Here is a 21,444-nt window from a genome sequence, read left to right on the forward strand (position 1 = left end):
TTAAATAATCAGACAAAAATCAAATGCATCACATAATTGCCGACCAACAGATTAAACGTTATGCACTATTCTCAGTTTGAGTTCATAAACTTAGCTGTACTTTGGAGCATGATAATTTTTTTTTTATTTTAAATTAAATTCATTGGTGTTATTTTATTTTAAAAATATAGTTTATAATTTAGTTCCAATTGTGCAAGATTTTGTTTTTTCCTTTTTAATGTTATACATGAGATGTTCACTGTGTTTTTCTTATACAAGGGAACCGTGGCAAGGTTTAGTTCCAAAAATAAACTAGTAACTTTTACTTTGAGCACTGTTTAATTGAGCTACTTATTACTTGTACTTGAGTATTTTATGTATGACTTACTTGTACTTGTGCTTGAGTACAATTACAGTACTACTACTCAAGTAGGATATAACAGTACTTTTTACACGTCTGGTGCACACTTTTATTATTATTTTAAATTATTGCTTTTAAAAATGCATGAAAATAATAAAGACTCCAGGTAAAAACCTGAAGTTATACATGAATGAAATCACTTTTTCTTCATTTAAAGTCGTTTGGAGCCGTTTTTTGCTTGCATAAATGTTTGTGATTGGCTCATATTGTGTGTGCGTGTGTGTGTGTGTGTGTGTGTGTGTGTGTGTGTGTGTGTGTGTGTGTGTGTGTGTGTGTGTGTGTGTGTGTGTGTGTGTGTGTGTGTGTGTGTGTGTGTGTGTGAGAGAGATGGTGTCATCGCCTGGAGCAGCCGCCACCTGCGTGCTCGCTGGTCACTAACCGCTCCGTGGTTCTTTCACACGCTAAAGCAGTTAATCTGTCATGTAAGTGTGTATCGTCACTGGTGGAGTAGCAGAGAACTGCACCGTTTGATTGTCTGCTTTATGCTGACACTTCATAAATCTCGCTCTGCTTCATTGACTTAGCTTTTATCTTTTCATCTTAGCCTCTTGAACTCCTCCGTAAGACCCCGTACTGTTCACTCTCCTTCCCCATCATACCTGCTTTCTGCTTCTCTTTTTCATGCTGTTAATGGAGAACTATGTAGCAGTGTGAGTTATAATGGCTTCCAGAAGGTTACAGCTATGTGGGCAAACGTGTAAATCACTGTGACGTGTGTGTGTGTGTGCGTGCATGTGTTTGTGTGCTTTTATAATAGGTGCACATATGGAGTGGAACCTTGTGCACTTTTTGTAGTTCTCTTTTGAGAGCGTGAACACTTTTACAGTTAAAAATTAAACTTTGTGTAAGTAAATCATGTCACATATAATTAACTTTGTTAGAAAAGGTGGCATTATGACATAAAAGCATAGTTTGTTTAGCTCTTAATGATTAATGAATGTGATTACTGCATTGTTTTTGTTCAGGGAGGATGTAAGTTTTATTATTGCAACTTTAAACCGTTGATTGGTTCATACAGATTAAACATGGTGATAAAATCACTATCAATACCTGCTTTTCCTGGTTAGTGTTGCTGACTGATGAAGACAGTCTTTGTTTGAGTGTATTACTTTATGCACAGAATGGCAGAACAAACAATAATCATAGTGGAGCCGTGTTGTGGACCCATGCACTGACAAACGTTACATTCCTCTGTCTGAATAACCAGATAGTTTGTGATATCGTTGGCTAACGAATGTCAGCACAGCCACCGCCCACAGTCATGAGACGAAGGAGGAAGTGAAGTCCATGACCCGAGATTTAAAGGAAGTTTGTAATCACGGGAATAATATTAAATAACCATGGAATATTAACTTAAATGACTTTTAGCGGTACAAAAAGCGTTTTTAATATTGACCTTTTTTTTGTTTTTAACCCAAACAAACTGCGACACAGTGACGTCATGAACCTGGAACCGGAAGTAGCGCGCTCAATACCGCGCTCATACCGAGGGAGCCGTAATTATAAAATTAATGTTTTGACCGTTTTGCTACACCAAATTACTCCAAAATAGCAGATACACACACTTGGCGTATTTGGAAGCCGTCGACAAAGTTTCAGGTTGAACTCATACCTCGTCGGGGAGATATTCGCCACACACACACACACACACACACACACACACACACACACACACACACACACACACACACACACACACACACACACACACACACACACACACACACACACCACCCTTGTATTTATAGATAGACGAGTACAGTGCCCGTCGGAAGTATGTATTCATGTGGGAGCATAAGGGGTATATTTGCGGGTGCAAAATGTGGGTGCAATTTTGCTGGTTTAATTCTATGGGACATGTGCATGACTTCATCATCACTTTTTAATTTTTTTGTTTGATGTACTTTTTTGTAACATATGTTTTTTGGTGTCGTGTATTTGTGTATCTTTCTGTCTTTTTGTGCATTTTTTGAATAATTATTGTTTTTGTTGCCATTGTAGTGTGATTCAGGAGTCATTTTGTGTATTTTTTGTGTAAATATTTAGTTTTGTGTATTTTTTGAATAAATATTTAGTTTTGTGTATTTTGAGCGATTTTCATATTTTTGTTGTATTTTTCTCTTGCATTTTTTGTAAAATTATTGTTTTTTGTTGCCATTGCAATGTGATTCTGTAGTCATTTTGTGTATTTTAGTTTGGTTTTTTTTGGTGAATTTTCGTGCATTTCTGTTGTCATTTTAGTGTATTTTTTGTATAAGTATTTAGTTTAGTGTATTTTGAGTAATTTTCATGTTTTTGTTGTTGTTTGGTGTATTTTTCTGTAGTATATGTTTTTTGGAATCATTTTGTGTGTTTTTGGAGCCTTTTTGTATATTTTTGTGCATTTCTGTTGTTGTTTTGTGTACTTCCTGTATAAATATTGTTTAGTTTTTTGTTTTCCGTCATTTGTGCATTTTTTGTATAATTATTGTTTTTTTGTTGCCTTCAGTAGTGTGATTCTGGAGTCATTTTGTATCTTTTTTTTAGTGTAGTTTTTTGCATTTCTGTTGTCTTTTGTGTATTTTTTGTATAAATATTTAGTTTTGTGTATTTGGAGTCATTCTCATATTCTGCCTAACTTTCACTAAATGTATCTATTTTCAGTAGTTAGGTGTAGTGGCAGGTGTGGCGTTAGTGACGCTGCAGTAATCAGGTGACATGCTGTTTAAAAAAAGTACTGCGATTCAATTTTCAAAGTATCGATGTCAATCGTGATACCTATGAATCGATTTTTAACTGCCTTTCGATTAATCGTTACATCTCTACTGAATAGCTTTCACTTGCCGTGCCGTCCAGAAGTGAAATAAAATTAAAATAAACATTTGGAAATGACCAAACTACTCCAAAATAACGGATGCACAAACTTGGGGTATTTGGAAGCCGTTGACAAAGTTTCAGGTGGATATTTGTTCCGCACACACAGACCTTTCTTGGATTATAGTATAGATGTTTTAAAATACACCACTGCCCTGCTTGAGATTGGAGCCTAAAACCCCTTCATCTCTGCAGAACTAAGTGTGTTTCCTAATGCATTACAGGACCCACTACACGTTGGGGTTTCAGGGACACGCCTGCAAAAGTGCAAAGCTAATTTGAGTGCACAGGCGCTAAAAGCAAAGCTTCAAATTATGGAAATAGGGGCCTAATGTTTGTTTTGTTCCTGGGAGTTTTGCAGCTATACAAAGGCCATAAGGTAGACTGGGGGTGTGCACAAGGTGTGCCATTGCCTTTCACTTTGAATAAGCAGAAATATGTTTGAGCAATGTGCAACCATAAAACAAATAAGCATGTAGAGGATGGATTTAACATATGATTGGTAACATTTTGAAACGATAAAAGCTTCCAAAAGGCTCACTTTTACTTTACTGAACAAACCAATTTCTTAAGTTGCACTGCATTCACAGCAGAGACTGAGTCTGCTTTGTTTGGCTCGATGTGAACACGCAACAGAAGTCTGGAACGTGTCGGCGAAGCTAATTCTTCTTCTTTTAAATTATTTGGTCTTGGTGCGGTTGCTGTTTTAATTCACAGCTCAGAGCTAACTGACGGACAGCAGTGCAGTGGCACGAGGAAAGTGAAATAGAAAAAGCAGATTTTAGATGATTCGCTTTCCAAGCTCTGGGAAAACGCAAACACTGCTCCGAAGCACAGAGTGAGACGGTCACTGACGTGCTTCACCTTTGCTTCTTCACTTTACTCCTTTTTATTCTGAAAATTATATCAACACTTTACAATCTGTGTCGTAGTGCATCAGAAACCAGCAGCTCTGTAACTGCCAGGATTCCTCAGTCAGTTTGGAGTGATTGAAAAACAGTATAGTGAACACAAACCGAGCCAAATCATTACAACATCATCACAGTCCAGTTTTTCCTCGTTGAAACTCAACTTGACATTTTTCTACTAACGTGGATTTATTCAGATGAATTCTGATCAGCAGTGACTGTGCTGTACCAAAATCAAATTAATGAGAATATAATTGGCCCCTCGCACCATGTGGTTTCTTCTTTTCCTGAGTATGGTCAGAGCTATAATGACTGTGTTGTGGTGGGGGGTCAGTGCATTGACAGGCCAACCACCTCCTGGAGGACGGACAGTGTTGGTTCTGCCTGTAGTAGTTTTTTGATGGATGAAGCAGACGCAGAGGAAGAGGTTCAGATGTCAGAAAACCAGAGGTGTATTATCATTTCTATGTTATGACTTTCACACTCAAACACACACTCTGACGTCTTTTTTTAATAAGTCGGTCCATTACTAGAAAGGGTGTGTTAAATTATGGTAATTTATAGTTTATCCATTATGTTATAAAGCTCCAGTGGAAGATTGTGTTAAAATTCAACGACAAACCATGTTTGATTACAGTCTTCTGTGATCATGCAAAGTCATTACATTATTATAGACAAACTACCATTACAGGCATAATTAAGGCTAAGAATACTTAACGGGATGATTGCTCACATGTTCTCTGTTATTATACTGTGACTTTGTGCAAATACTTTGTGAACTTATTATGTAAAAAGATTCTAAAATACTTTAAATGTGTCAAATTATTTTACATTGTTAATTTGTTTCCATTCTCAACTTTTTACGTCTGATGCCACAAATCTTCAAATTTTAAGGTGAAACGTTGATTCAGAAAAGAACAAGAGCACAAACCTCTGCCAAGCACCAAATCTCCTCTTTGTCAGATATTGTCAGTTATCTAGATCATTGATCATGATCATGGCATCATGATCATACACACTTTAAAAGCTTGAAAAAAAATTAAATCCCCATTAATAACCATGAAGTAGGTCAAAATGTATGGGCACCCCACGTTTTCGTAAAAATCAAGATGAAATGTGCATTTCTTATCCGAACTGGATGAAACTTGATGAGGTAATTAAGGAACCCACTCGACAAAACTAAATTTAATTTCAGAAATATCGGTCATCCAGAATCAGTATATTGAGGTCTATCTTTGTGTAAAATTGTCTTTTGACGTAATCCTGCTAACAGATAAACATGTAAACGCCAGTGAATATTAGCTCATTAGTGGAGGTAATGATTCATCTGTGTCTCTACACTGGATTCCCACTGGATGTGTCTCCGCTGCGTAACTACAGCATAATCTGGCAATCCCCACCGCCTCCGTCTGTGATGCGTATCTGTTGCAGTGAGGACGCAGGAGATGTCGCTAATTCACAAAGAGAACCACAAAGCCAAACAAACACTACATTGTGTCCTTGGAGAGGAGCAGAAGGAAATCAACTCTGTCCTGCCCTGTGGGTCTTCTGCTTTTGTGGAGATTATTGTGATTCAACCATGGATAAGTGCAATATTTATATGTGAAATAAGATCCACTGCTGGAGAATGCTGGAGATATGCACCAGCAGACCCCCACCACCCTGAGAAGGAGCAAGCGGGTCAGAAAATGGATGAAAATATGATCTGCCTTTTATTTTGAAAATAAACCGAATATATTATTCTGTCTGTGCACTACTTCCTGTCCCACACAGGCTTATATTTGCTTAATTTATGCAAAAATAGAAGGGCTGCGTATCTGTTGCGGAGAGCTCCGGCATGACGGAGTAGTTACGGAAATTGAGACATAGACTTTAGTGGAAACGTATCAGCTCCGTTGCTGTTACGCAGCAGATACACAGCAGTTACGCATCCAGTGAAAATTGGCGGTTAAGGTTTGATCTGTTCTGAAAGAGAAACAGTGGTTCACTGAGTTTGTCAGATACACATGTTCACTGTAAAGCTGCTGGTTTTGGACAGAAATGTGGCAACAACTGGTTTCCAGTTTACTCTCCCTGGTTACTCACTGAGGTTGTAACACATGCACACACCAAGGTTCTGTCCACATATTCAGTGTCTCCATATATTGAAAGTTAAGAGGACATGACCCTTTAGGAAAACACTGCTCCACACACAAACAGATACAGTAGACTCATATTTCCTCCTCTTTTTATGTCCAATTTCAGCCACAGACCTGAAAGCAAATACAGGAGGAGGTTACACAAATACACACATTCTCCTACTCGACTTTGGGGTTTCAGCCAGTGAGCGTGTGAAATGTAACACACTGTGAAATAATACACCTCCTGTAGATTAAGAAACAAATAAAAATACACAGAGAATGATGAAAATGGTGTGAGAGAACAGGGGAACAGTGAAAGTGGCACAGCAGATGTGGCTTTGAGCTTTTTGTGGCTTTGTTCACAATAAAAGCTTTTATTACATTATTTCACTGCTGGGGGAGTCCCGCACTGGGGGACACACTCGGTGACAGGCTTTTATGCAGTGACGTGATCAGATGAACTTTGAGTACCTGCAGAACAATTCCCTAATTTGGGAAAGAGTGGGGAAAATAAATGTTATAGTTCAGAAGTGAGCAACCTTTATTATAGCGGGGGCCACGAAAATGTGATTGTCTGATCTGAGGGCCACGTAATCAACATTCATGTCAACATTTAGAATAAAGACAGATCTGAGCATTAAAATAGGGAAGAACAATGAGTTTATGTTGTTAGTTCATGTGTTTTGGTGTAATTTATTTTTTTTTTTTTTTGTGTGTGTAGTTATTTAGTCTATTTTCCTCTCATTTTGCACTTTATTGGTCTTTTTTGTGCTTTTTCTGTCACTTTGTGTTTTTTTAAGTCATTTTGCATATTTCCCTCATTTTGTTGTTATTTTGTAGGTTATGAGTCAATTTGCGTATTTTTGTTGTCATTTTGGGTTTTTGGAGACATTTTTTTATATATTTGTTTTCTGTGTTTTGTTTATTTGTAATTTTTCTCCATTTTTGTGTTGTCTTTTTGTTTTGTTGTCATTTCATGTTGTGTATTTATGTTGTCTAGTGTATATTTCTGTAATGTTGTATGTTTTTCGAAGTTATTTTGTGCGTTTACTTCAGGGGCCCCTAAAAATTAGAGTGAGGGCCGCATGTGGCCCCTGGGCCCCCAGTTGCCCATGTCTGGTAAAGTGTGTGTGTGTGTGTGTGTGTGTGTGTGTGTGTGTGTGTGTGTGTGTGTGTGTGTGTGTGTGTGTGTGTGTGTGTGTGTGTGTGTGTGTGGATAGAAAAAACTTGAAATAAGCTCTGTGCTTTATAATGAAGTAGAAAAAAAAACACACATGTGGCTTTTGAAATATGTTTAAGTAACTCAACTCATGTGTTGTTGGCTATGCATGTACGCTAATTTGTGTTCTTATCTTTAATGAGCTCACTACATTTTTCTGTGTGCATGTACGTGCTTTTGCATGTGTGTGTAACTATTAGTTGTAGGAACCAAGCAGAGCTATCTGGCAGAACATTAGAAGGTGGAACTTGATCAGAGGAAAGTATTTTGTTTATTGGAAACATCTGAAGCAGGGAGGGAACATGTTTTTTTTTTTTTTACAATCTGAGCATTCAACTTTGAAACAAACAGCCAAACATTAAATAGTGACCCTGCACTAGTGTAGCAGGGGCAAGAAAAGGTGTAAAACTGTCACTGTGGGTCAACGGTGCAGAATCCACGATCATGGTGTAAATGGACGATTTACTCTGAAAGGTGTGGTGCAAAAAGGCAAGGAGAGCTGAAAAAGGGCATATACTGTATGTTGGGGACAAAGAATGTTTTCAATTTCTTTAGGAGTAGTGGTCTGATATATTTATCGGGGTTTACCTTGTCTGCACTACATATAGTGTTGACCTTCGACAGCATGTGCAATCTTTTTGCGACGGCTATGCATGTTTTATTATTGCAATTAAATAAATACATTTATTTTATTGCATAATTGAGATCATCGCCAGCCCTCCGTAAGGAAAGGTGAAAAAACCTTATTAAAGGGAGAATACAGAAAGAGAGGGCAGTGTTACACCTTTGGAAAAGCAACAGGGAAGAGGGAGTCAGGGTAGGACAATGGAAGGGGTAGGGAAGAGTCGACTATTTTAAGTTTAGAGTGCAATGTGAAGTTACAGTTGTAATATTAGGGGTTTAAAAAAACGATATCTGATGTATCAGTCCATATCCGATATATGAAATAAGAGCAGGATAATATACACTTTACATGAACATAATACCTCAAATATGATTCAAGACAAAGAAGCAAAACACTACTAAATTAAAATGAGGAACTTTAATTAGTGACAACATAAGGACGTAAATAAGAAAAGGCAAACTCTCCCTTTAATTAAGTGTTTCTTACCCTTCCATAGGGAGGACTGGTGATGGTCACAATTATGCAATAAAATGAATTAATTTATTTAATTGCAATAACAAAACACCCATAGCTGTCTTAAAAAGATTGCACTTCTTTTAGTGTTGACTTTCGACAGCATGTGCAAAGTAGAAAAAAAAAGGCAAACTATTTCCTGAATACAATGTATTTTTTATTTCTTCTTTTTTTAAATAAAGTTTGTATAAATCGCAAACAGCAAAAATTGATAAATCAAAAAAGGCAAAATATAACTGTAAACAAAGAACTAGTGATTTATTGAATGGCATCTTATAATGCAGAAAGAACAACACAGAAGTTAATACCAGTACAATGGTTACATAATAGAGACTGACCGATTAATCGGCTGGGCTATTGACAGATCTCGATTCATCTGTGATTTTAGCGGCTGATTAATCAGTCTGGTTGTAATTGAAACCCTCGAACCAAATGTTTCATGCTATCTCTGAATAAATTCACTCAGACTAAAAGATTTACACATGCTTTGTGTTTTTGTGTGATGTATTCGGGGGCTTCTGTGCATTAACAGTTTAAACAAATTATTTTATTATGAAAGAACTTGTGAGTACTGGCTCATTAATCAGTTTGGCCGTTAATCATTTAATCCACATGCAATGAATATGTTCATTCTCATTGGTATGCTGCTGCTGTATATATATATATATATAGTTCATATCAGCGGGTTGTTCTCCTGATGCCAAATAAAGTTTACAGGGGGGAAAGGCTGTGTTTCTGCTCAGGTTGTAAAACCCTTCCCTGGCCTTCAGGTCACACCCCCTCGTGCCGCCCGCCTTCAAACGGGGCGGCCTGTTCTCAGAACTCACCGTCCGTGTGTAAGAAGGGACGGATGAAGGACGGATGCCGAAAGAGGGGAAAGAGGAGTGAAGTTTGCCGGGAATACCAGCACCTCGAGTTACCACTTAGTTAAATAATACCAGGACACATGCGCACTCTCGTGCACCGACACACCCATGTAGGAATGAAACTCACACACACACATACAGCACATGGATTATGAGCATATGCTATTATTAGCAGCCCAAAGGATGCAGGTCATGCTTAGTATTTGCATTTCAAGTGTGTCATTTATTCCATCATCCAAATAGCGATGCTTTGAAGACATTTTGCGCTGAGTTAAACACTCGGGGCTCTCAGGTGGTCTTTTCTAAATCTTTCAAATATCAACATGCATGTAAAAATACCCAATTACACGCTTCCCCCTCTCATGCTTCCCGCAGGTGGTCTGAGGATGTTGTGGGTTCTTCCATAACTACAACCAGGTTTTGGTTGAAAATCCAGGTTGAGGCCAAGGAAAGCACAAAGGAATGACAGACTTGATATTGAAATGTATCAGCCCCCGCACTTTTACTTTGAAGGGCCGCTGGGTTCTATTGGTTCTATCTTGAAGTGGTTTCTAGCATGACGATGCTAACAGAGTTTTGTATCTTTTTGTAATCACAGGGGTGTGTCCTCGGTCGGATGGTTGAATTGATGCAGTAAAAAAGTCATTAATCCAGTTTAGTTTATGTTTATGATTCATATTTATAGTCACAAGTGTGAGGGTTTAAGGGTTGTTGCTAAACAGGAGTAGATTTATGTTTTATGGCTTTAATCGGCAGTGGTTTGCAGAAGATGTAGTTTTGTAATTTCCTGCTTCCTGTTTTAGAATTTCACAAATCAGAGCTCAATCCTGAAGCAGCTGCATTGGTAAAAGCAGTTTATAGAGAGGCTGCTTAATAGTTTGTATTCATTGATTACAAAATGATGACTTCATGGCTGTGGGGGTTTAATTTTGGATTCGGACTGATGACACTTTCTTTAATTTTATTATCTCTTCCGTCCAGATGACTCCAGTTCCAGAAATGCAGACGGAACATCCAACGGTGGCTCCGATCACGTCCCTGAGCTCGCAGGGAAACTTGGTAACTAATCACGTCTCTTCTGATCTCATCACTTTATTAATATCTATGTACTCTGGAGAATAACCTCAAAATGACAGCCTAAGACTCCCGACAATGGGGCAGCAGTATTTTTATTAGTGTCGACAAATGTATTTTAGAAACACAATCAAAACAAAGTGTTTCTAAGGTTTCAGCCTTAAAATATGGTAAGTGTTCAAAATTTAAAATGATCACTTGATCCTTGCACTTTACGCCATTGTGGAATGTGGTGACCAGCTCCAAATTTATTATAACACATCTCAGTAAACAAGTAAGTCTGTGCATAAGTATGTAACAGGAGCAAACCCAGAAACATAGTCAAGTAATAATTTAGAACTGACTTTATTTGTACAGGTTTAAAGGTGCAGTTTGTAACTCTCAGATCCCTCTCTCCCCCTCCCTCCCCACTGCTCTCTTGCCCTATCTCCAAACTTTCCAAAGTTCCTCCCTCAGAGGAGCTAACAAGCTAATGTTAGCCCAACAGCAACATCACAGTAATATAACATGCTCTGTTAAAAGCATATTACTGCAGCGCTTCTCTTTCTCAATGTACACACACCAATCTTGCAGCAACCTAACAACACTGTCACTCACAGCAGCCCACACGGAGTGCGCACACGGACAAACTGCACATGCACCACAGAGTTCTAGAGTAACAATTACAAATCAAAAATAATGTAAATTAATCAGCAGTAATTATCTTTCAAGCAGAAAAGTCGCTAATTCCATCTTCTACTCCTCCAGACCCTACACTGTAAAAAAGACGGTGCTCCAGGCACTACCTTGCTATGAGCATTGCTGTGTTTTGACCATGGCGGAAAGAGGCGGGGCTGTGAGCAACAGTTGTCAAGACAGTCCATCAAACACAATCCTGGCTCCGATTGATTGTTTTTGCTCGGTTGTGGTGCATTCTGGCAATCTGCCAAGAGCAGCAGGGGGGACTCAATGAGCCTGTTTTTTCACACAAACTACTAGTTTAATGTAAAGCTGTCCTTGCATAGTGACAGCTCTAGCAAATATGACAAAAAGTCACTTTTATAAGAGTTACGGACTGCACCTTTAATTAATGGAAATTGCACACATGAACACTGGTAGTTCACATTTCAAAGTTTTAGATTTAGTTTCAAATAATACACGACATGTTTTTGTATTAGTGATCCAGTAAATGATAAACGAAGGATGTCCTTGATTACGTCCACCAAGGAGGAAATATTGTCATCAGTGTTTATTAGTTTGTTTGTTTGCAGGATTACGTCAAAAGTAATGGATTTTTTACCATTTTAGACTTTACGCCATCTTTGACACCAAATTTTAATTCATTTTTTGTCTTAGTATTTTGAGGAAAACACAACTTAGTTTTAGAAAAATGTAATTATCGGGACCATTTCAGTTATAGTCTAGTTTTAGTCAACTAAATGACATTAAGATTTTAGTCGACTAAATCTGTTACAGTCGACTAAAATATAAAGCATAAGAGTTTATGCATTTTTTTAAAGCTTCAGTTAGAATTTATTAACCTTATATGGGATTGTAACAAGGATTGTAAAAGTTCTCTTAATTGGATACCTTCTAAAAAAAACCACCTTCGTTCTGATTGGAATATTACAGGTGAACATTATAGTCTATGAAATATTATTTTATGTTTTTGATATAGTTTTTGTTCACATGGGGTTTTTTTTTTGTTAGTTATAGTCTAGTTATTTTCACTTTAGAAAATATATTCGACGACAACTGTAACACAATTTTTAGTCAACAGAGCCGTTTGTTATTGAATAATGAAGTGCTTCACATGATCTGAGGAAAAAAAAAACATGTCCTCTGTCTTTGCCTCTCTGACTCATTTCAAATTTGAACAAATTGCAGAGAACTTCCATTTTCAAAAAGCACAGTAGCACGTTTTTGCTAACGCCGGGCAGACTGTCAGAGGGGGGTGTTTGGGGCGAGGCTGTGCCCACACACAGGAGGCCCAGCACAGCCCCTCGTCAGGGGGTTGTTTGTGTAGGTAATTGGCTCTGACAGAGAGGAGGGCAGTCTATTTGTGAAGGTGTGATTTGGTGCACACATTCTTTCCTTCACCCCCTCCTTTGCCAAGAGTCTCTGGAAACCCATGTCACCTGAGACCTTCTTTCTTTGTGTCTTGTTATTCTTTAATCCGACTCTTTGAATGGCTGATGAATGCTTGTGTAGAGTCACTTCAGTGTGTTTGGTTATTTAGTGTCTCCAACCTCCAGAAACAACATACAAGTAGACTGGACTTAATTAACCACTTCACTAGTTTTATTTTGATTTTATTATTCTTTATAAAGACCTTTCATTAGCTGCTTACTCGCCAACAGTTCTTGGAGCTCTTAGTGCTGGATAGTCATCAGCCAGGGGTCTATATGTGTTCCACGTCCTGCTTGTGTCTGTGCTACGACCGCACTTTGAAGTCCTTAATGGTACATGTTAATGTGTACACGTAAACCAGGACATTAGAGAAATTTGCTTCTAAAGCCTTAGATGCTTAAAGAAGCTTCAGTTTATATTACTGTAAACCACATATCAAACTCAAGGCCTGGGGGCCAATTCTGGCCCTTTAGACCATCCAATTTGGCTTGCAGGAAAAATTTTAAAAGTTATACATTATTGTCTAAATTACCAAATAATTCAGTTGTAATAATGTAACAAATTCAATGAAACTCCACAATATTTGGAGTATTGCAATTTCCCCATGCTTTTATCACGTCATTTTAAATATCAAATGGTTAAATTTTCCTGAAATTATTTCACATAATTTAAAACTGAAAATCCTGCAGGGACTGACATCTGTCACTTATTGCCTGAAAATAATTCAAAATAAAAGTCATCAGACTAAACAGCCTAAAAAAAACAGCCTCAGGCCGTAAAACGACATGACGTGTTTTGAAGAAACCGGAAATATGCATGATGTCATCAATAGGTGCTGCTTCGGATACGAGTTGAAAGCTGATATTTTCTATTTATTTCTAAAAGTAAACATGTATCAACGTTTCATTTAATTATGTATTTCTTGATCAAGCCTGAGGTCTGAAAAATGACAGAGGAGACCTGAGGATGTCCTAAAATGTTCACCGTATACCAGGCATTTTGCCATCGGCCAGGTCATGCTGGACCACGACAAAGAAAAATTAGAGGAACACCTGGAACTCATTGTTTGTCCAACGGTCAAGCTTTGTTGCAGGAGCCTCCATTTTTAAACTGTGCAGATAGAATGCACCAAAGACAATTTATGAATGAAATGGTGATCAGCAAACAGCATTAAACCAGGGTGACTCACTTCATCCAGTCAGACAGATTTCAACCAGTAAGCATCTTTGTTTAAACTTTTTGGTCCACAGTCCTGTTCTGTACTTTAGACATTGAATTTTTACCCAAAGCTTAGAGCAACTTCAATTATCGGGATAATAAAAATTCTTAAAAATACAAAGAAAAAGAGTTTTTTATACACACATGCTCACAAACATGGGTGAATCACTTCCACCAGTAAACCGAGGATGCTTGGACAGACATTTGTGCTCCAAATGAGTATAATTTTTAAATATTTAACAAACTAAAATTAGCGTTTTTAAAATAGTTTGGGCGGTGGGGAATTGTGCGTGTTTTAGATTACAAGAAGACAGGAAACTGGTATAAGTATGACTAAATGGAAAAGCAATGCAATGGTTTAAGTCCTACTTGGAGTAGCGAAGTTTTTTTGTAAGCATTGGAAATTTTGAATCTGACAGATTACCAATGTCCTGTGGGGTTCCTCAGGGCTCTGTTCTTGGACCCTTTCTGTTTAGCCTTTATATGCTTCCTTTAGGACAAATTTTACAGAACTGTAAGGTTGATTATCAGAGCTATGCAGATGACACACAACTATATCTATCACCGAACCCAGATGACTATGGTCCCATTGAGGTGTTGTGTGACTGCTTAAAAAAAGTAAACCTCTGGATGAGTGAAAACGTCCTTCAACTAAATTATGACAAGATGGAGGTGATTGTCTTTGGTAACAAGGAAAAGAGGACTGCTGTCAGCAAGTATCTTGAGTCTCGATTTTTAAAAGCTAAAGACCAAGTCAAAAACCTTGGTGTTCTGATTGACTCAGATCTTACATTTAGCAGTCAGATCAAATCTATCAGAAAAGCAGCTTCTACCACCTAAAGAACATCTCCAGAGTGAATGGTTTAATGACTCAGAAAGATCAGGAGAAACTGGTCCATGCTTTTATCTCCAGCAGACTGGACTATTGTAATGGTCTTCTGACAGGAATCCCCCAAAAGAGCATCAAGCAGCTACAGCTGGTTCAGAACGCTGCAGCTCGGGTCTTAAGCAATACAAAGAGGTCAGAGCACATTACTCCAGTTTTAAAATATTTACACTGGCTCCCAGTCAGCCTCAGAATAGACTTTAAAGTTCTGCTGCTGGTGTATAAATCTGTGAATGGGTTTGGTCCAGAATACATCAGTGAGATGTTAGTCAGGTATGAACCCAGCAGGTCTCTCAGATCTATGGACACAAGTCAGATAGTGGAGCCCAGAGCTCACAGTAAACATGGTGATGCTGCTTTTAGTTGTTATGCTGCAAAGAAGTGGAACAAACTGCCAGCAGAGCTGAAGTCAGCATCTAATGTGAACATTTTTAAATAAAAAAAGCAGTTTTTTTTCTCTACTGCATGTTGATTGAGAGAGATGATTTTAAATGTTTTGTTTTTTCTGATGATTTTAAAAGTTGTTTTTTTTGTTGCGCACTTTAATGTTATTAATTTTAAGCTGTTGAATGTTTTCTGTTGCAATTTTTGATCATGTAAAGCACATTGAGTTGCCTTGTGTATGAAATGCGCTATACTAATAAATTTGTCTTACCTTAAATATCTTGAACCTGACATTTCCAAAGCCTCGCCTACATTCCAAATCAAATGTAACCATCGGGCTAAATGTTTCCTGTTTTAGTATCTGCACTACGTTATAGCCAAAATAAGATCACTTGATACTAAGCTTTACTATCTTTGTATCTAAAATCCAAGCTTGGTTACACAAGGCTGTTACACACACACACGCGCGTCCCCCCTTCTATCTGTGGCTCCGTGTCTGATCAAAGGCGCTGGGTCTCGTGGTCGGCAGTATTTTTACACTGTGAAGTGTGGCGCTGAAGAAGCCCCTGAGACTGAGAACAAGCTCAGCCTTCTGCTGCTCTGCTCTCACCTTCTACCCTCACTCTCACTCATCTGTCCTCCCTGTTTTTCTTTCTTGTCTTTTATTCTTGCGCCCTCTCTTTGACCTTTGCTTTTTTATATATATATATATATTTATATATATGTATATTGTTTTAATGTATTTTTTTTCTTGCGCTTTTGTTCTTAATTTGTCTGTCATCGTTTAATGTTTTATTGGTTGGGTTTCAGTACATTTTTCTATCCAGCTTTTTATTCACATTTGATACAGCATAGATCAGGGGTTCTCAAACTTGGGGTCGCAAGACACTTCGAGGGGGTCACCAAATGCTTTTAAGAAACTAAGAATATTTTCTAAACAATTTGAGCCCAGTTTTGCTTATTTTAACCTATTTTCATCACATTTTCTTGTCATATTGTTCCTTCTTTTAATGCATATTTGCTAAATTACTCCCATTTCTGCCACTTTTGCACATTTTTGTCCCACTTTCAAGATATTTTTGGTACTTATAAACCCTTTCCACCACTTTTCCCATCTAATGTCACATACAGTATGTTGACCTATTATTGTCACTTTTAACCATATTTCATGCTTATTTTTGCCAATTTAACCACATTTACAATTTGTCATGCCCATTATTTGCCATTTTAAACCAACTGTTCCAATATTGACACTTTTACAACTTTTATAAAATTTTGTAGTTTTTAAAATACAATTTCACCACCTTTTCCACCATTTTTGTTTTTTTTAACCCATTTTATTTCTGATTAAAACAAGGATTTACATCTTTAAGATGACCTTATACTATGGTTCAAATAATAATACACTTCCTGGGTAATAGTGGATATTATTCAGATTAATAAATAATTGTGGTTATCACATTCATAGAACAATGGACCATTATTTTGCTGACTTTATGGACTCCAAAAATCTCTCCCCTTTATTCCCCCTTATAGATAGCCCTGTCTCCACATGACTGTACTTCAATGTGTGTGTTCAACCACCTTCAGCTACAGTGGGGGTCGTGGCTCAAATGGTTGAGAATCACTGGTCTAGATCATATTTTTCTTTTTTCTTTACTGTGCACATGACAATAAACACTTTGAATCTTGATTCTTTGAATCTTGAATAAATCTATTCATTTACCGCACACTTTTCAGCAGTTTGGTTATCTTCCAGTTCTTCATCCAGTTCAGTTTGAGTGCTTTTGCATTTGCTCGTCCCATCTTTTTGCTGTTAGTTTCTTAATGGCAGCTCAACAGCTGAATTTATGCAGTCATGACTGTGGTACGTACTAACACTAATCATTGTGCCGTCCTCCGTGACTCTGGTCACAGTTCAGCTGCAGTCCAGTAGCTTTCCTCTGACTCGCGGGACTCGGAGGCCACCCTTTAAAGCCTTTGTGGTATGTTTGTTTTGTCATCCTGCCCAGTTTTGAGCCGTCTGCAGAGAGCCATATTCAACCAGAGTGGAGGAATCTTCAAAACCTGTCACATAATTCTCCTTCCCTGTTTGTTTACTCAGAGCTAAAATAATAACCACGTCTGAGGATAAAGATGCAACTGCTGTAGTTTGAGGCAGATTTACTACCAAGATTGATGTTAATCTGCTCCGGTTGGAAGGTGAGGGCCATAAAATCAAGTGCTCCTGTCAATGATTTCCTTCCCTCCATCTCTGCTTGAGTCTCTCTGCAATTTTACCAATAGTTGTGGGTTTTTCCCTTTATTTCACAGCTAATAATTGTTTTTAAAGACGTTTTCAGCTCTCACCAACTGGGAACTTTTAAAGGCTGGAAGAACACAAGGGTTGCATCTGGTGGAGGAATGCGGTGGTTTGATTGAGGGCTTGAGGTTAACTGTGAATTTTACGCTTTGTTGGAAAGCATTTGGTGCGATCCTAAATAATTTTCCATCTTCACGTCACTAAATAGCTGAGTCGTTTTTAGCTTCTGAGCAGATAGCTCTGTCTAGATCTGAGTTTTAAAAACTAAATGGTATATTTAGAAGACGGCAATACATTTGGAAGCATCTCGTGACAAAAATAAAATGGATTTGTGTGTTAAAAATGTAGTTTAGGCCTGGGAGCACATTGACACTAGGAGCCACACTCAGTTCCTGGATGGCACGTTTAGGATCTTTAATAAAATAATTCCTACATCTTTATAAAAAGTTACTGGCTGTAATTAGCAGAGACTAAAACATGCAGCTCTGCAACCCTTCAGGATTTTGAGGTCCCTGGTGCAGTGGTTATATTGCAAGGCTAAATGTTCACCTCTGCTTTAATAACCTCTTCTAACACAGATAAAGACATGGTGTAGGCCTCATAGATGAATATATGAAAAGGACGAGAATTTACTCACTAATGTCAAAAGTTGCAATTGCTCCTCTTAAGATCACAAACTTTAAGCTTGTTAATGGTCATGTTTTGCACATTGCATTGTGGGATTGGAAATTCCATTGAAGAATGAAAAGATTGTGCTGAAGCGGAGAAAGTTTCCTGACAGATTATGCAAGAGAAAGTAGAATCCTTTATTTTTCATGGTTTCACTGCAACTTTATATAAAATGCTTCATGTCATTATGCTCAATTTCCAACATGAGGTTAGTGCGAAGTTCAAAGTTTCATTTCTGATAAATAAGAAGTGTTTTCACTTCATTCTTGCTGTGATTTTTTTGTTTCTTTGCCAGAAACGGAAGACAGTGATTTGGCTGATGGCAATTTTTTTTTTTTTTTTTTTTTTTTTATGGTTGTTTTGTGAAACATTAAAATTTTCATCGAAAGCCACAAAATCATCCTCCGCCATTGTTTCAACACAACTTTCGGGACGTCTCATTGGCAGTGTTTGGGGGCACACTGACATTACTCGTGGATTATAACATTTTTTGCATGAAATACAGGTTCAGTTTGAAAAATGTTAAAGATCATCACTGCTGTCGTACCAATCTACCCCCCCCCCCGACAAAATCGGCATCTTTTGGCACCGCGGGAGTCTTTTAATGCCATAATTTACGTTGTTGGACTTTTAAATGCTTTTAATCCTTATGTGTCCTTTTCATACTATCCTTCCTAACTTAGTGATTTACAACTGCCAGAAAGTTTGTCCCTCTACGTTAAAGCGTCTCTCCCATATTAAAGCACATGTATCGAGTGTTGTATGATAATGTGTATCATGTTGAACATCATAAATAATAACACTGCTTATTTGAGCAACTTTCCTTTCTCCTTTTTTAAGTTACAGGGGGGTGCTGAAAAAGTCAGGATACATTTTGGACCTGTCAAAATAAATAAAAAATGCAGTTTGAAATTTTCAGCACCCCCAAGGATAGTGTAAAGAGAATAAATAAGGATGTATAGCATTTAAAAGTCCAACAACGTAGATTACAGCATTAAAAGACGTTTAAAACGTAACTCCGACTTCGCTGAACGATGAATGCACGCGCGCTCCCGCGGCCAGAGGATGCCGAGTACTTTAACACAACACCGCCGGCTTTGCATGCATGCAATAAATAGGACGACAGGCTGCAGAAGATCTGATTTAGTAACGGGGAAAGTGAGGACACACAGCTCCTAAAGCCAAGCAAACATGCATCTGATATGTGCAATATTCAGACAGTTTCTCACAGGCCTGGATCACCCTGAGCAGAATATACACACACAGCAGAGGAACACAAGTGCAGAGCTGGATGTGATGAAGGATGGATCAGAGGAATTTGCAGATCTTGATGCTTCAGCAGAAGTCGGCTTAAAACCCAGAATCCTCGGGTTTCTCTAACAAAGCCAGGGTTCCCTCTAATACGTATACCAGGCTTCCTGAACAGATCCCATCATGTTCCCCAATCTGTTCTCCTTCTGCTGCTCTGAAGATCAGACACTGCTTGTAAATATAAACCTGCTCCATAAACTGTTGACATTCTCCTAATTACTTTGAGCGTTCCCGCCTTTCTTCCTCCATCCTTTCACCAGCAAAGAAAACATAAGCCCACCTTTTATCAAAAGTTTCATCTCCAGATACACCTACAGTATGTCAGTGGTTCTCAAACGTTTTTAGCTCAAGTACCCTCTTGTTCTGTCGACAACAATTTGCTCAGAAATCTGTGAAAAAACATTTATAGAGCATAATGATGGAATGAATGAGTGATAAGACACTTTTTAAAGAATCTCATTCTAAATAAATGAAATTAAACAGTTTTTAATGCATCTTGAATAGATTTATTTCTATAGTTTTTATTATTTACGGTCATCTCCGGGACCAAGATTGATCCTTGTATTTTCAGTTCATGTTTTAATCAAGATAATTTCTATCATTATTTTGTGTGTTTTCTGTCATTTTGTGTATTTTGTTGTTTGTATCATTTAAATTATTCTCTCTGTGTGTTTTTAGTGTCGTTTGGTTGTTTTGTATGTTTTTGTGTTTTTTTTGTAGTGATCTTGTGTATTTTTCTCTCATTTAGTGTTTTTGTTGTTGTTTGTCTCCTCTTTTTATAATTAAGTATATGTTTCTCTTATTTTGTGTGTTTTTGTTGTCATTTTGTGAGTTGTTGGTAATATTTGTTTTGTTTATTTAGTTCATTCAAGACTTTAAAGAAGTGCATTTATCCTCCACATTGAAAAAAGAATAACATCATTAGTATGATTATCATTTTTAATTACAAATAACCTTTATAAAACCCTATATTTTTAATGCTTTCATTTTTTAATTACTGTATCCTCTCTCTCTCTCAAATACCCCCTGTAGTGCCATTGCCTACCTATAGGGGTACACGTACCCCCATTTGAGAAACACTGACCTACGCAACTAATTTCTAATCCTTTTGTGATTGCAGTTCGTCCACGTTTTACACAACCAGCCAAGATGAGGAAGCGGGTCATTGCTCGTCCTGTGGGCAGCTCCGTGCGTCTGAAGTGCACAGCGAGCGGAAACCCCCGCCCCGACATTGTGTGGCTGAAGGACAGCCGCCCTCTGCCCGATGAAGAGGGTGAGGGAAAGAAGAAGAGATGGACTCTGAGTCTAAGGAACCTGATGCCAGAGCACAGTGGGAAGTACACATGCCAGGTGTCCAACAGGGCGGGGGAGATCAACGCCACCTACAAAGTGGAGGTCATACGTAAGTAACAGCGGCGAAGCTTCCAAGAAATACAAAACATATTCGAAGTAACAAAGGATGATGGGAACCACTACAGAAAAGTTGGTGCCAAAAATAAATCTGGGGCTCAGTTTGGAAACAGTTCCTCAATAAGAGCAGCTGCATTTTAAAGAAGGCTTGAACCTTTCTGTTGCTCACTTTAATCAGAAGCAGATCATCCTGATCATGTTCACAAGAGCTGCTGCGATCTCATTGGCTGATTATTATGTTAACAAACGCATATACTCAATAATTAAACAGATATTTTGTAGCTGCCGTTGAACCATGAATGAGCTGCAAAGAACCCACAGCTACACCAACAATACAAAACATGATTTTACATTTACATGTTCTCAGCTAAAGCTTAAACCTTCCAGGGCATTGATCTGCTGGAATATAAAGTCTATGTACAGTTGTCATCATATTTCCACCTGTAACTCCAATCATTTTCAACTCATATGGCTATGGTTACACTGCAGGTCAATTCCAATTTTTTCAAATCCGTCCTAGGCCACTTTCATATGTGGATATATATACGCATCTGATATTTTGCAATGCTGTCCGACC

The 21,444-nt window shown here is 38.0% G+C and overlaps 1 protein-coding gene across 1 annotated transcript in view; it reads left to right on the top strand.

Moving 5' to 3' along the window:
* The window catches only part of fgfrl1a (fibroblast growth factor receptor like 1a), a 101,226-nt gene that overhangs the window by 71,456 nt on the left and 8,326 nt on the right, over window positions 1-21,444 (top strand). Inside the window, exons 4-5 of the mRNA XM_028459165.1 lie at window positions 10,486-10,563; window positions 20,578-20,859. Coding sequence (XP_028314966.1) covers window positions 10,486-10,563; window positions 20,578-20,859 — 360 coding nt within the window. The remainder of the gene's footprint in view (window positions 1-10,485; window positions 10,564-20,577; window positions 20,860-21,444) is intronic.

This window comes from Gouania willdenowi, chromosome 10, assembly GCF_900634775.1.
Source record: "Gouania willdenowi chromosome 10, fGouWil2.1, whole genome shotgun sequence".
In the NCBI taxonomy this organism is placed as follows: domain Eukaryota; kingdom Metazoa; phylum Chordata; class Actinopteri; order Blenniiformes; family Gobiesocidae; genus Gouania; species Gouania willdenowi.